General features: G+C 43.7%; 1 protein-coding gene across 10 annotated transcripts in view; it reads left to right on the top strand.

Annotated features, from left to right (window-relative positions):
- The first annotated feature begins 4,543 nt into the window (after window positions 1–4,543).
- Window positions 4,544–14,939, top strand: part of LOC144595271 (calcium/calmodulin-dependent protein kinase type II delta chain) — a 225,769-nt gene continuing 215,373 nt past the window's right edge. For 2 of the 10 annotated variants that reach the window (XM_078402575.1, XM_078402623.1), the window contains exons 1-2: window positions 4,544–5,533; window positions 6,041–6,135. In XM_078402575.1, coding sequence (XP_078258701.1) covers window positions 5,475–5,533; window positions 6,041–6,135 — 154 coding nt within the window. In that variant the 5' untranslated portion in view covers window positions 4,544–5,474. The remainder of the gene's footprint in view (window positions 5,534–6,040; window positions 6,136–14,939) is intronic. The other 8 variants (XM_078402598.1, XM_078402614.1, XM_078402590.1 and 5 more) reach the window with 5 other exon arrangements.

Consider the following 14,939-nt stretch of genomic DNA (forward strand, 5'->3'; position numbering starts at 1 on the left):
TGAGGGGAGCCCTCTCAGTCAGATCCTTCCTGCACCGCCGGAACCTCACTACCAGCGCACGCTGCCTCCGGGACGGCTGCTACGGAGAGGAGACGGTGGCCCACCTCTTCACAGAGTGTGGATTTGCCAAGAGAGTCTGGAGAGGTCTGCACGGGTCCCTGTCACGATTCATTCCGAGCAGCTCCATCACAGAGGACTCTGTGATCTACGGACTGTTCCCAGGGACGCATTCCAAGACTGACATCGAGTGCTGCTGGAAGGTCATCAACTCGGTGAAAGACGCTCTTTGGTCTGCCCGAGCCTTGTTGGCCTCCCAGCGGAGCGAGCTGTCCGTCAAAGAATGTTGCCGACTGGCCCGCTGCAGACTGCACGAGTACGTGCTGAGGGACGCACTGAAGCTTGGGGCAGCCAACGCTAAGGCCCTGTGGGGGAGGAGCACAGTCTAGGGTCCTTCCGCTGCTGGACATGGGGGGGCAGGGTGTGGTGGAGAGAGACGCCCCTCCAAATAAGGGATACTGGGTAAATGTCTAAATGTAAGTAAATGTCTAAGTAATGCCTATATCGAATGTAACCTCCGGAAATGTCGGATGGGCTTGTTTAAAAATATGTTTTGTGAATGATATTTATTATTTGAATAAAGTATTTTTTGATTAAAATAAATAAATAAAAAAATTTTTTTTAAATAAAAATAAAAAAAAATAAAAAAAGGTAACTGGCAAATTGACATTTATTGAGAAGGAATTAGAATCTTAAAATAGGTTTCTATTGTTATAGTTGTACAAGGTGTTGATGAAGACACCTAGAATATGGTGCAGATTATAAAAATATATAATACTATTAGAGACAGTTCAAAAGATATACAACCAGCTCATTGTGAGATAGGCTAGAGCATTTGTAGCTGCGTTGCTTGAAGTTTAGAAGAATGGGGGGGGGGTGACCTTATTCAAACACCGAATCATAGAAATTGGCCCTTTTGGCCCATCTTGTCCCTCTGACTGTGATGACTATCTACACACATCCCATTTGTCTGCATTAGGCCTGAACCCCTCTACGCCTTTCCAATCCAAGTACATGTCCAAATACCTCTTAACATTGTAATTGTATCTTTCTCTACCCCTTCCTCTGGTCATCCTCCAGATAACCATAAGTGTGAACGTTTGAATCTGAGTTCATCGCTGTGTGGGTTTTGCCCAATATTTTATTGGCACATCCAGCAGAAATTATTATTTACAAACTAAAATCAAATTAGTTTAGATTTATCATGGAAACAGGTCCTTCAGCCCATTGAATTCATGTCAACCACACATCACAAATTCCTATCAGTTCTGTGTTATCCCACTTTCTCATTCACTCCCGACACGCAAGGGACAATTTACAGAGGCCGATTAACCCACAAACCTGCACGTCTGTGGGATGTGGGAGGAAACCGGAGCACCTGGAGGAAATCCATGTCGTCACAATGTGCAAACTCCACACAGACGACACCTGAGGTCAGGATCAAATCCAGGTCTCTAGTGCTGTGAGGGCAGCGGTAGAGTTACTGCTTTACAGCGAATACAGCGCCAGATGCCCGGGTTCGATCCCGACTACGGGTGCTGTCCGTATGGAGTTTGTACGTTCTCCCCGTGACCTGCGTGAATTTTCTCCGAGATCTTCGGTTTCCTCCCACACTCCAATGACGTGCAGGTTTGTAGGTTAATTGGCTTGATAAATGTAAAAATTGTCCCTAGTGGGTATAGGATAGTGTTAATGTGCGGGGATCGCTGGTCGGCGCAGCCCCGGTGGGCCGAAAGGGCCTGTTACCGCGTTGCACCACAGTGCTGTCCCTGGGCAATTTTCCCAATTATATATCTATCTCAGTGCCCTGTTGCAATCCATCCCCCGTGCCACTTTGTCCCAATAAATGAGATGGGTTACACAAAACAAATCTAGAAATAATGTCCCATGTAAGAAACAGGGCACTAAGGATACTCTCACCACCTTGCTTACTGTCACTGTCACTGCCACTCCCCAAGATCTGTGCTTTGTAAACTTTTTTTTTGCATATTAGCAAAATTTCTTGAATGTATATTATTGAATTTCATATATTTGCAGTCTCTGTTCTCGGAACCAGCATTCTCTACTCATACTAGTTAGTTGTAGAGAAATACAACAAAGAAACAGGCCTTTGGCCCATTGAGTCTGCACCAACCATCAACCAATGCTTTTGGTCCAGCATTTCATCCATGTTTGGGAATATCTAACCTTGCAAAATTCCTGTAACATCAAACATGCTGACTATAGGCTTCGATAGAGTTTGATTCCCCTCACAAACCAACTCTTCACAGAAAATGTCAATGGCAAAGAAGGCGAGACTCTTACAGTCAAATCAAACAGCCAATTAAGCATTATATTTTGTATTCACTTAGCAACCTACTTATGAAAGGCTAGTTCCAAAAAAAGTAATATCTTCATAGCCAGTACAGCGATGTTATTTCAAGTACAAACATTGGTTGGGATAACAAGGAAAGCACCCTTCAAAAAAATATTTGATACAAAACCACTTAATCAATAACCAAGAACAAAGTCTGCACTAGAAACATATAAAATTCTTAAGGGGTTGGATAGGCTAGATGCGGGAAGATTGTTCCCGATGTTGGGGAAGTCCAGAACCAGGGGACACAGCTTAAGGATAAGGGGGAAGTCTTTTAGGACCGAGATGAGAAAACATTTCTTCACACAGAGAGTGGTGAGTCTGTGGAATTCTCTGCCACAGAAGGTAGTTGAGGCCAGTTCATTGGCTATATTTAAGAGGGAGTTAGATGTGGCCCTTGTGGCTAAAGGGATCAGGGGGTATGGAGAGAAGGCAGGTACAGGTTACTGAGCCGGATGATCAGCCATGATCATATTGAATGGCGGTGCAGGCTCGAAGGGCCGAATGGCCTACTCCTGCACCTATTTTCTATGTTTCTATGTTTCTAAAGTGCGAGAGGTACTCAGCTGACCAGGCAGCATCTATGGGGGGAAAAGGACAGAAGGATCCTGACTAGAAACATCTCCCATTATTTTCCATCCATAGATGCTGTCTGGCCTGTTGAGTTATGTTGTGGTTTGCTCAGAATTCCAGCATCTGCAATCTCTTGTGCCTCCACTGCATCTTTATCTTTCACTTTAGCATCTGCATTTAAAAACGACATCTCTGACCGTGTAACTGCCTCTCACTGCTACCAGAGACCACAATATTTAGCTCATGAATGGAGATTGAGCCTTCAACCACCTCATGCAGAATGAAGTTTGTTTCCAGCTGAGGGTAGTTAATCCTGTAGCATTGCCACGGAGATTGATTAATACAGGTGTCAGAGGTTATGGGGAGAAGGCAGGAGAATGGGGCTAGAAGGGAGAGATTGATTGAATGGCGTAGACGTAATGGGCCGAATGGCCTAATTCTGCTACGATCACTTATGATCTTATGAAATCTATGAAAAGTTGAGCAAAACACAGAAGTGCTGAAGGAACTCAGCAGGCCAGGCAGCATCTGTGAATGGAATGGGCAGACTACGTTTCTGGATGGGAGCCTTCTTCCGACTGAAAGTTGTAGCTGATTTGTTTTTTGATATCTTCAAACGCAGGCAACCACACTGAGAACTAGAACAAAGATCAACCACGAAAGACATTTATGGTGAATCATCGTTTTATCAATGACTTCTATTCAGAAGTCAGAACCCGGACTATGTTTATTTTCGTAAATGGTGCACAATTGCACTAAATCCACACCCTCCCCCACACATAAATCGGACGATTGGAGGGTTAAGGAAATGCGGATTAGGAATGAAATTAAGGAGCTGTAATCTGTGTGAAACGAAAATGAAACACTGATAGATTCGGTGTCTGGCTGCCATCAGCTCTGGTCCCAGCATCCAGACGCAGACGAACCAGTTTTCTCGCGTTTATAACGCAGAATTCTGCGTAAATCTTTGTGACAATGGCAACCATCTCCACGGGTTTCGACATTCCTTTGCTCTCAGCATTGTTTGCACATATTGTGCTCGTTTTCCAGCAGTCTGGAGCGGCGAGGTGACATGGGGACCACTCGATATGCGAGACTGACTCTCTCTCTCAAAAGATGCACACGATCATCAGCGGCCATCACTTCAACCCGCAGCCCCTCCGGCAAATCACCACCAATGCTGATGCAATCGCCTATGTGCTCCACTAATAAAGCCCCCGGGGACTGCTGTGGGTCACGGTGACCCCCACTTGCCCTAGATGGGAGCGAGCATTGGTCGGGAGGGCAGAGAGCGGCGGGGGAGCACTCGCTGCCCACGGTCGGTGCAAGCTAGCCCGGGGGTCGGACTGACACAACTCGCCCGGCTGGTCCCCACGGGCTAAGTTTGTCATTGACTGATATCAGGCAAAATGATGATCGGAGCACATTTAATGCATCCACAGATTAAACAAACTGATGGTTCATAAACGGCCGGGCTGGGCTGGGCACACCACTGGGGCACACATCAATCCACTCATGTCTATGCTGCCCTGCAGGGACATCTTTGCACAGCGCTGCCCTGCACCGGCCGCTCGCCGTTTGTCATCAATGCAATGGCTTGACCAGACTCTCGGCACAGTCTGCACCGTCGCTTTCCATTCGTGATCCCTCTCCTCGGCACGCAGTCCAAGATTTGCCCTGGTTGGCCCTTGACGTCAGTCCCCGTCCCCTCCTCTCTCCCCTCCCGCCGCCGCAGCAACAGCAACAGCCCAGACCGCCGTTCAGTGACTTATATCGCGAGATGTAGAAGCAGCCGATCCAGGCTTTGCTTTGCTATTTACCGCTGCATTGAGTGGGGACTGAGCGGGGCTTGGCTCGGTGCCTCTGCACATTGAGTGGGGACTGAGCGGGGCTTTGCTTTGCTCTGTGCCTCTGCATTGAGTGGGGACTGAGAGAGGCTTTGCTTTGTGCCTCTGCACATTGAGTGGGGACTGAGAGGGGCTTTGCTTTGCTCTGTGCCTCTGCACATTGAGAGGGGCTTTGCTTTGCTCTGTGCCTCTGCATTGAGTGGGGACTGAGCGGGGCTTTGCTTAGCCTTTGCCACTTACCGCTGCAGTGAGAGGGTCGGAGCAGCTGACTGAGCTGCTGACTCTCTCTCTCTCTCTGCCGCCTGCCTACCTGAGAGGAAAGATAAACAGCAGCCGGAGGGGGGAACAAGGTCACAGAGTGAGCGGAGCAGGAGGTGTGCGTGAGGAGAGGAGTCTGGACACAGTGAGGTGAACAAGTCGGTGGAGGAAGCTGCGGCGGCTCCACTCGCTCACTCTGTATCCGTGGCTGAGCTCCCGACGAGTGCGGTTACGAGAGGAGCAGCTCCGACCCTCTCCTCGGTGCAGGAACAAGCAGGGCTCGGCTCGGGAGGAAGGAAGGAAGGCGGACGGCGAGGGGGGTTGTGTTGTGTGCGCTTGGAGCCAGGTGGTGTGTGCACCGAGCAGCTTGAACAGCAGTCGACATGGCCACAACCTGCACCAGGTTCACGGATGAATACCAGCTCTTCGAGGAACTTGGAAAGTAGGGCAACAAATCTGGCTGATTTATATTTGTCTCTGAATGAATGGTTGGGTTTCTGGCGCACTTCATTTGCGATAAGCATGAGTGCTCGAACAGAGAGAGGTTCGCAATAGTGTTTCAGTCAAGTGCAGTGTAAATCATTGGCTTTCTATTAATTATATTGACGATGGGTTGCAGGCATAGAGTTTTAGCAAAATGTGTGCTGTGGTTTTAACCCCCTTTTTTTTGCAAATCTGATTAAGTGGGAAAATGTTCTTATTAAAGATTAAACTGTTCTCTGATTTATGGGTCGGAAATCTTAACGCTTTTGCTTTCATGTTGGGAAAACAGGACTGTTTCACTGCGCGTTGAATTATTTCTGTTCTTTTTATGTTCGCCCTATCACTTTATTTGCGTGCCAACCGCACTCAAGCAGTGTTATACGTTGGTGAAGCTTCGTTCTTTATTTACCTGTGCCTTTTTTTTGTTCAGGTGATGTATAAATTTATATGTCTATGTTGCTTTCAGGGGAGCGTTCTCGGTGGTGAGGCGATGCATGAAAATCTCGACGGGACAGGAATATGCTGCCAAAATCATTAATACCAAAAAGCTGTCTGCCAGGGGTAGGTGCTATATTCTTATTAATAATTAATGTAGGATTTATTATAAGAATGGTTGGCGAGCACAGTCAAAATGTCTCGTATAATATGATTTCGAAATGTAGTATTTTATGACTAAATGACTTCATAAGATTGGATCAGAAGATTTTAATATGGGAAATAGTGTGCGTTAAGGGAGGGATTTTGTATATATATATATATATATATTTGGAAAGGTTAATTGTTGAGATAATGCATTGCGGTCATCAGAAAAGTTTAGCTTCAAAACATTGAAGTACCACAAACCCAAGTTGGCGTGGTAGGTTAGGTCTGTACTTGTACACTTCACCACGTTTTCATGTCGGAGAGCATTCCAATCATTTGTAAACTCCCTTTATCACATTTACCCATAAAAGCCAGGTGGTGGAATTTGTTTTTCTATGTTGGGCTATGTCATTTTTCTCATGTGCTCAATATCAATCATATCCTGCAGATATATGAACGTCCAGAACAATCTTCAACACCAGCTAAAAATATATTTGTGGTGTGTTCAATTTTATTGCCTCTTAATCCCATTCCCCCCAACATTTTGAGACTCTTCCTCTCCAACAGTGTTGGCTCTGTGCTTGGTTTACTGTAGTCTAGTTCTGTAGACTCTGTCAGTTGCAAAAGCCAAGCAATTTCTCCCCAAATAACATATCATATTTCAGTTTTTCAATAAGCTTTTGACTGTGGAAGGAGCATTCAGCCTGCCAGTCTGTTAATTAACCGGAGGAGCTTTGCAGTAGCTCAATGAATTCTCGGAGGGAAGTTTACAAGCCATGACACTCAGCAGCGACTCAGTGTTTGAACCTGAATAACTATATTTAGTGGAAAATGCCAGGTTGAACCTCAGCTTCTATCAGGCATGGAGAAGATTCTGGCCCATTTTTAATGAAAAGGGACATTCAAGATGAGGTGTCTGAAGAAGGTCCCAAACCAACATATTGCTTATCTATGTCCACCAGAGATGCTGCCTGATCTAATGAGTTACTCCAGCACTTAAAGCGTCAAGAGAGGTCAAGAGTGTTTATTTGTCACGTGTACCGAAATGGTAAATTAAATTCTTACTTGCAGCAGTATAACAGGTGTGCAAAGTCACTACTCAATAGATAACATAATAAACAAACAAAAAAAAGTTCCATAAATAAAAATCCTAATATTATAGCAAATCAAACAAAAGCCTGAAGTCAGCCTAGTGCAAACAAGACAGTTTGTTGTTCAAAGTTTAGTTGGTGTTGTAGTATTCAGTAATCTGATGGCTGCTAGTGTTCTATTCAAGATGTGATAGTTGGCTTCCTGAATCTGTCCTACTTTCCCCACCTTTGAAACTCATGTACAATTTTGCAATGTTACTGAACACCAGCTCTAAGAACGTGCTGCTGTAGACATGCATTATAATGTGTGCAAGGATCCTTGGAAAATGGCATGAATCCAGGTTGCAGCCACAAAGATGCTGACTAGATTGGTGCTCAGTATAAGACTAATGGCTTCATTGCATATGTGTAACGTCTGAAAGTTGTCAGTTGTTTTTACGTGTAGTTGGGTATCTTCAAACATACAATCATATCCATTTATCTTTTGAATTATATTAATTTATTGATATTTGCAGTAACTAGTATTAGAGATTTTCAAGAAGTAAAGATCATTCTATGCTCCTTTGGAGATTAAAGTATATTGTAACAACACATTTAATTTATCATTTGAATCTGTTAATGATTTACCTATGACAACTGCTTGAAAGTAGTTAATGTTTAAGCACTTAAAACGGGAATTATTGTTTCCAACTAAGACATTTATCTTGCAAGATATGGCATTGCTTTCCTTTTTGTTTATGCCTGAACTGTTTATTCTTTATAAATCCATTGAAGGGAAGGTCCCTATAGCAAGGAACTATTTCATTAGTTCCAGCATTAGCACTATATTAGCAGAAATTCTCTGATGACTCTGCCATCGTTGGCCTCATCACAGGCGACGATGACAGGGCGTACAGAGAACTGATCAAGGAGTTTGTGGACTGGTGCCAGCGGAACTGCCTCCGGATCAATGCGGGGAAAACCAGGGAGATGGTGGTAGATTTCCGCAGGCGCAGCCAAGTCCCCCCGACACCAGTGAACATCCAGGGAATGGACATCGGGAGGGTAGACTCTTATAAGTACCTGGGTGTTTACCTCAACAATAAACTGGACTGGACCGAAAACACCAATGCGCTTTACAAAAAGGGCCAGAGCAGACTTTATCTGCTGAGGAGACTCGGGTCCATTGGAGTGCAGGGGGCACTCCTAAGGACCTTCTACAACACTGTGGTTACATCAGCCATTTTCTATGGAGTGGTCTGCTGGAGCAGCAGCATCTTAGCAGCGGAGGGGAAGAGACTCAACAAGCTGGTTAGGAAGGCCAGCTTTGTCCTGGGTTGCCCCCTCGACTCAATACAGGCTGTGGGAGAGAGGAGGATGATGGCAAAGCTAACATCGCTGCTGGACAACAACTCCCACCCCATGCAGGACACTGTCACTGCGCTGAGTAGCTCCTTCAGTGACAGACTCCTTCACCCCAAGTGTGTGAAGGAGAGATATAGGAGGTCCTTCCTTCCCGCTGCTGTGAGACTGCACAACCAGCACTGCTCACAGTCAACAGTAACTGTTAAGGAATACACAGTAAATTGATGACAATTTATCCTTGTCTTTATTTTTTATTTATAATGAATGATCTCTTGCTATCCAGTTTGCTGCTGTAACACTGTAAATTTCCCCAGTGTGGGACAAATAAAGGAATATATTATTATTATTATTATATTATATCATTATTAAACTGCAGTATCACTAACTTGCATAACCACAAGGAAAATTCAATTGTTCATTGTGGCTTACAATCTGCTTTATATATTTCATCTTATTCAGTATTTGTTTGATTCAAAAGCACAGGTTTACTACATTGCATAATGGAGAAGTGGGGAGTTAATTATTCCATTCTTGCATTCCCATTGTCGCAGTCTTAGATTATGTACACCATGACCCTTTAACATTGAGTCACCAAATTTTTTGCTCCAACTATTGAGGCCATTGATTATATAATATATTGAGTGAAGATTTTTGATCTGGAAACCTGTAGAGAATTACTTTATGACCTGGGTTTTACAAAAAGAATTCCAAATTGCTTTGTATGTTGTTATTTTATTTCAATACTTAGTTAAATTTGTTTCAGTGACAGGAATAAACACAATGTCCCATGAATGTGGAAAGCAACATTTGGACTTTTGTTGAATTATTTCAATATTCACCACATTTAAGTTTGAAAATATTTTAATGACTTTTGAGTAAATTGTTTATTTCTAAAACTGGAGAGGTATATTCCTGAACTAGATGTTCAGATTATTTTGGTTGCTGAAACTTCAATTATAAATTCATAACTTATTTTGAGGATGTCTATTCAACTGAAATGTGTTTTGAAAATATTTTGCCATGTTGTTTCTGAGAGTACTTAAATAATAAAATAATTATTCAAGCTGAGCTACAGGGCGATGCTATTAGTACATTTTAATGTTTTTCCTACAGTAAGAGGTATATATAATCTTGTAGAAAGGAGAGAATTGAGTCCGCCTATCGTAACTGGGTGGGGTCAGATCAAACTCGCTCACCAGATAGCTGCAAAACAAAACCTTGACAGTAATTCAGCCAAGCCCACTGCTGATTCTGGTTATCAAAACATATTCAAATAGACAAGAGCATTCAAAAATGTCACACAACTATTTAAATATTCATCAATCCGTTACAATATTTAGCTTGTAAAAGATTACATTAAATATACACAAAAAAGGCAACATTTTAAATCGTATACTGTCTGTATACTCCCAGAATTTTTTTCTTAGAAGTCAAATGCTTACTGTAATGTTTTGATCAGTGGGAAGTTATAGGGTCATAAGGCACAGGCAAAACCCGTTAGGCCACCATGTCCATGTGAACAATGTTCTCCTACCGGCCCTTTATGCAGCCGGAGTCGCCGACTGTCTCCTCCCTCCGGTGGGGTTGCCCACTCTCTCCTTCCAGTTCCCGGTCTTTGGGGGCAAGCGGGAGATGAGCCTCGGACCCGCTCTGGGTGGGGATTGTGGCGGCTGCCTGTTGGGTTTTGGCAACCGTTTGTCCGTCGACGCCAGTGGGTCAGGCCAAATCCAGAGGTGGCTCCCCTTGTTGTAAACATGGATGTATTTCCTCACTCTCCTATAATACCAATGGTAGATTCCTCTCCAAAACCTATCCACTGCTGATATCAGACTTACCAGCCTATAGTTAAATGGCTTGTCCTTGCAGCCATTCTAAGTTTCCATGATCTTCTCAGAACAGATGAGAAGTATTCATTTAATATCTCCCCCATCTCTTGTGGTTCTGCACAAAGACAGTAATGTGGATTTTTAATTCCTTCACCATCATTTTATTAATATACCTGAAAAAAATATTGGGATATTCCTCCACCAGCTACATTTCATGTCCCCTTTTTACCCTCCTGATTGCTTTCTGAAGTGTACTCCCACACTTCTTATACTCGTGGAGGGGTTTGCTTGACCCCTCCTTTTTCTCAACCAGGATTACGTTCCATTCCTAATGCTCTGCCCTATTTTTCAGTTAACCGCTTTTCCATTTGTGGCCTAAGATAGCCCTCATTGACTGTAAAACTATAAATGTTATGACATCTATAAACTTGCTAATCATACCTCCTTCATTAATATCTAGGTCATTTACATATAATCATAAACATCAAATATCCCAGTACCAGCCCTTGTGAAAACTACTGGTCACAGCTTTCCAATCAGGAAAGCATCCTTCCATCAGCATCCTCTTATTGCCAAGTTAATTTTTGGATCCAATTTGACGACTTGTCTTTTGATCCTATGGATTTTAAATTTGGACCGACTTATCAGGAGGAACCTTGTCAAGGGCCATGTTAAGGTCCATGTAGACAACATCTACTACACTTGACCATCATTTCGCAGAACACTTTAGCTCAGTCCACCTCAGCCTACATGATCTCCCAGTTGCCAAACACTTTGACTCCCCTTCCCATTCCCGTACTGACCTTTCTGTCCTGGGCCTCCTCCATTGTTAGTGAGGCCAAACGTAAATTGGACGAACAGCATCTCATATTTTGCTTGGGCAGCTTACAACCCGGCAGTATGAATATCGATTTCTCGAACTTCAAGTAATCCTTGCATCCTCTCTCAGACCCTCCCCCACCCTAGTTGTCATACTAGTTTTACTGTCGTCCTGTTGAGTTCTGTACACTAGTTATAACCTATCACACAGCCAATAATGGCCTATTGGGTGGCGCCCATTTCTTTAATTATTGTTGGTTTTTGCATACAATCCATTCATTTCTCCTAAACACCGTCCACATCTCTCATTTCCCTTTCCCCTGACTCTCGGTCTGAAGAAGGGTGTCGACCCGAAACGTCACCTATTCCTTTTCACCAGAGATGCTCCAGCCTTTTTTGTCTACCTTTGGTTTAAACCAGCATTTGCAGTTCCTCCCTGTCCATCAAAAGAAACCGGTTCTTCCTGATTACCCTCCCTGACTGTGCTCTTGCAAATTTGTTCACTTCAATCTCTAGTCTATAATGTTTCTGCTGTTTGAAAGCAAGTAATCCCAGCCAATCCAATCTTTTTGCATATTGCTAAGTTTTTTCATTCTTCATAACATTCTTGTAAATCTTCACTGTACTCACTCCAATATAATCACAACTTTGCGATAATGTGGAGAACTTAATGCATAGTTAAGCTGTGATCCAGTTTGTGCTATATGCATTTTTAGCACAACCTCTGTTGTGTTAAAAATTCAGTGCCTTGGCTAATAAAAGAAAGCACCATATCAAATCTGGTCTGCCGCTTTGAGAAATAATGGAAGCAGATCACACCTTTCAATATCCTGTCATTTATTGTGTGTTCCCTTCTCTTGGTTCTCATGGTTGTTGTACATCGCCTACTGCATTATGTCACTTCCCCCTGTACATCATTCTACGTGAACATGATTGATCTCTTAACTTGACACAATTTTTCTTCATTAACCCATATTTGATTCCCTTAATATTCCAATATCTATCAGTTTCTGTGGTTTTGCAGCTGAGTCTCTGCAGCCCTCTTCGGTAGAAAATTCCAGTTATTCCCCACTCGCTGATTGAAGAAATTTCCTTTCTTTTAATCCTGTTTGACTAAACCTTTATTTAGAGATTACCATTGCTGGTTATATGCACTACAGCTAGGGCAAATATTATCAATGTATCCTTCTTGCCTGTAAGAATTTTGTTTGCTTAAGTTTGATTGCCTCTTTTTATAAATTGTAGAGTGTATTGGCCTCTTGTGCTTAACCTGTCCTTATAGGACAAACTCTTTATCCCACAAAATCATTCTAATAAGCTTTAGCATTCCTTCTGTTGAAAATATAGAGAGATCGTAACATTCCATGTGTATTTTCACCGCACCCTATATATTTGCAGAGGGAATGTCCCTCACAATGTGCTGAACGAAATGCTAGGGTCATCACCTTTTTACCTGCACCTCGCCTATATCGCTCCATTCAAAGGTCTTTTATTGTTACAGACAGGAACTCAACAGGACAACAGTAAAACTAGTATGCCGACTAGGGTGGTGGTGGGGGGGGGGGGGGGGGAAGGGAGGGGGGGGGGAGGGGGAGGGAGGGGGAGGGAGGGGAACGGAGGGGGGGGGGAGGGGGGGGGGGAGGGGGAGGGAGGGGGGGGAGGGAGGGGGAGGGAGGGGGAGGGAGGGGGAGGGAGGGGGAGGGAGGGGGAGGGAGGGGGAGGGAGGGGGAGGGAGGGGGAGAGAGAACACTCACCCCTCTCAGTGTACAACCATTGCCAAGCTCATTTTTAGACTTTGCACTTCTCACCTTAAAGCTATGATAAGTCTAAATTTAAGTCGTAAGAATATCCTTCCTCAAATTTGGAGACCAAAACTGCCCACAGTACTCCAGGTGCGGTCTCACCAGGGCCCGGTACAACTGTAGAAGGACCTCTTTGCTACTATACTCAACTCCTCTTGTTACGAAGGCCAACATTCCATTGGCTTTCTTCACTGCCTGCTGTACCTGCATGCTTCCTTTCATTGACTGATGCACTAGGACACCCAGATCTCGTTGAACTCCCCCTCCTCCTAACTTGACACCATTCACATAATAATCTGCCTTTCTATTCTACTTCCAAAGTGAATAACCTCACACTTATCTACATTAAACTGCATCTGCCATGTATCCGCCCACTCACACAACCTGTCCAAGTCACCCTGCAGCCTTATTGCATCTTCCTCACAATTCACACTACCCCCCAGCTTAGTATCATCTGCAAATTTGCTAATGGTACTTTTAATCCCTTCGTCTAAGTCATTAATGTATATTGTAAATAGCTGGGGTCCCAGCACCGAACCTTGCAGTACCCCACTGGTCACTGCCTGCCATTCCGAAAGGGCCCCATTTATCCCCACTCTTTGCTTTCTGTCTGTCAACCAATTTTCTATCCATGTCAGTACCCTACCCCCAATACCATGTGCCCTAATTTTGCCCACTAATCTCCTATGTGAGACCTTGTCGAAGGCTTTCTGAAAGTCGAGGTACACCACATCCACTGACTCTCCCCTGTCAATTTTCCTAGTTACATCCTCAAAAAATTCCAGTAGATTTGTCCAGCATGATTTCCCCATCAGAGCAATGGTGGCATGATAGTTCTCTTCCCATCTCCACAATCCCCTGAGATTGCTAGAGTGTTCCAATTCTGACTGCATCTACATTACTGATATACCTTGCTTCACTGTCGGCAGCGATCCTTTCTAGATTTCTTACTCTTTGCCTGAGCTTTCATTGCCCACTTTGAAAACTTCCTTGTGTCGCTTTGTTTGGTGTTGCGCGTGATGACAGTCGTGACTCGCTGCAGTCTGGGCTCTCTATTCTTGCATGATCTGGGCTCTCTATTCCTGCAATGCGGTGAAGAACTACAGAAACATACTGAGATTTGATATTCATATAGCAACACACTTCTCCCCATGATATACCACCAGGTCCAGGGTCATTCGATGCAGGGGTCAGATCTAATCCGTAACTGGCAGATTGAGTGCGTCTCCCTTCACTTAAATTGGTTTGCAGAACTTAATTAAGAAAATAAGTGGGAACAAGAGATATGTTTAATTCAAAATATTAATAATAATTACTTTGTCCTTTGGGTTTTAAAGTGATTTTATTTTTTAAAGTTGATTTTTTTCTCCGATCATCAGATGTTTGGATACAGGGAAACAGACATCAATCGGTTCATATGCAATACCATACTTCGCCTAATTATCACTTGCAGTCTGCTCTTCCTTGTGGAATGAGCGAGGTAGAGGTACTGGCTGTGCCCTGGGAGTCATGTGGCCACAAAATGTCAGTGCTGTTACAGGCTAGAACTTGGATGCGATTCAGAGGTCTAGGGTGGGTTAACCAGGAGCCAGTCCAAAATTTCTCTAGAGATTTTAATATTCTATACTAATATTCATTGATGTTAGTGCCGGCTTATTCCTTCTTCCCTGTATCTTTTCTGTATTGGGTGATCATTTTACCACCTTAGCAAATTGCTGGCTATTTTCTCTCCCACTTTCCCCTTCTCCAAATGCTACCAAACTGCATAACCTTGCTGTTGTTCCTTTTCCAGCTTTACCTTCCACCGAGCTGGAAACACTATTAAATATCTCCCACTTGTTATACCGTACAATTTTGAATAATGTTATAAAATTACCATTACACAGTTAAAAGTACACTCA

This window comes from Rhinoraja longicauda, chromosome 1, assembly GCF_053455715.1.
Source record: "Rhinoraja longicauda isolate Sanriku21f chromosome 1, sRhiLon1.1, whole genome shotgun sequence".
NCBI lineage: Eukaryota > Metazoa > Chordata > Chondrichthyes > Rajiformes > Arhynchobatidae > Rhinoraja > Rhinoraja longicauda.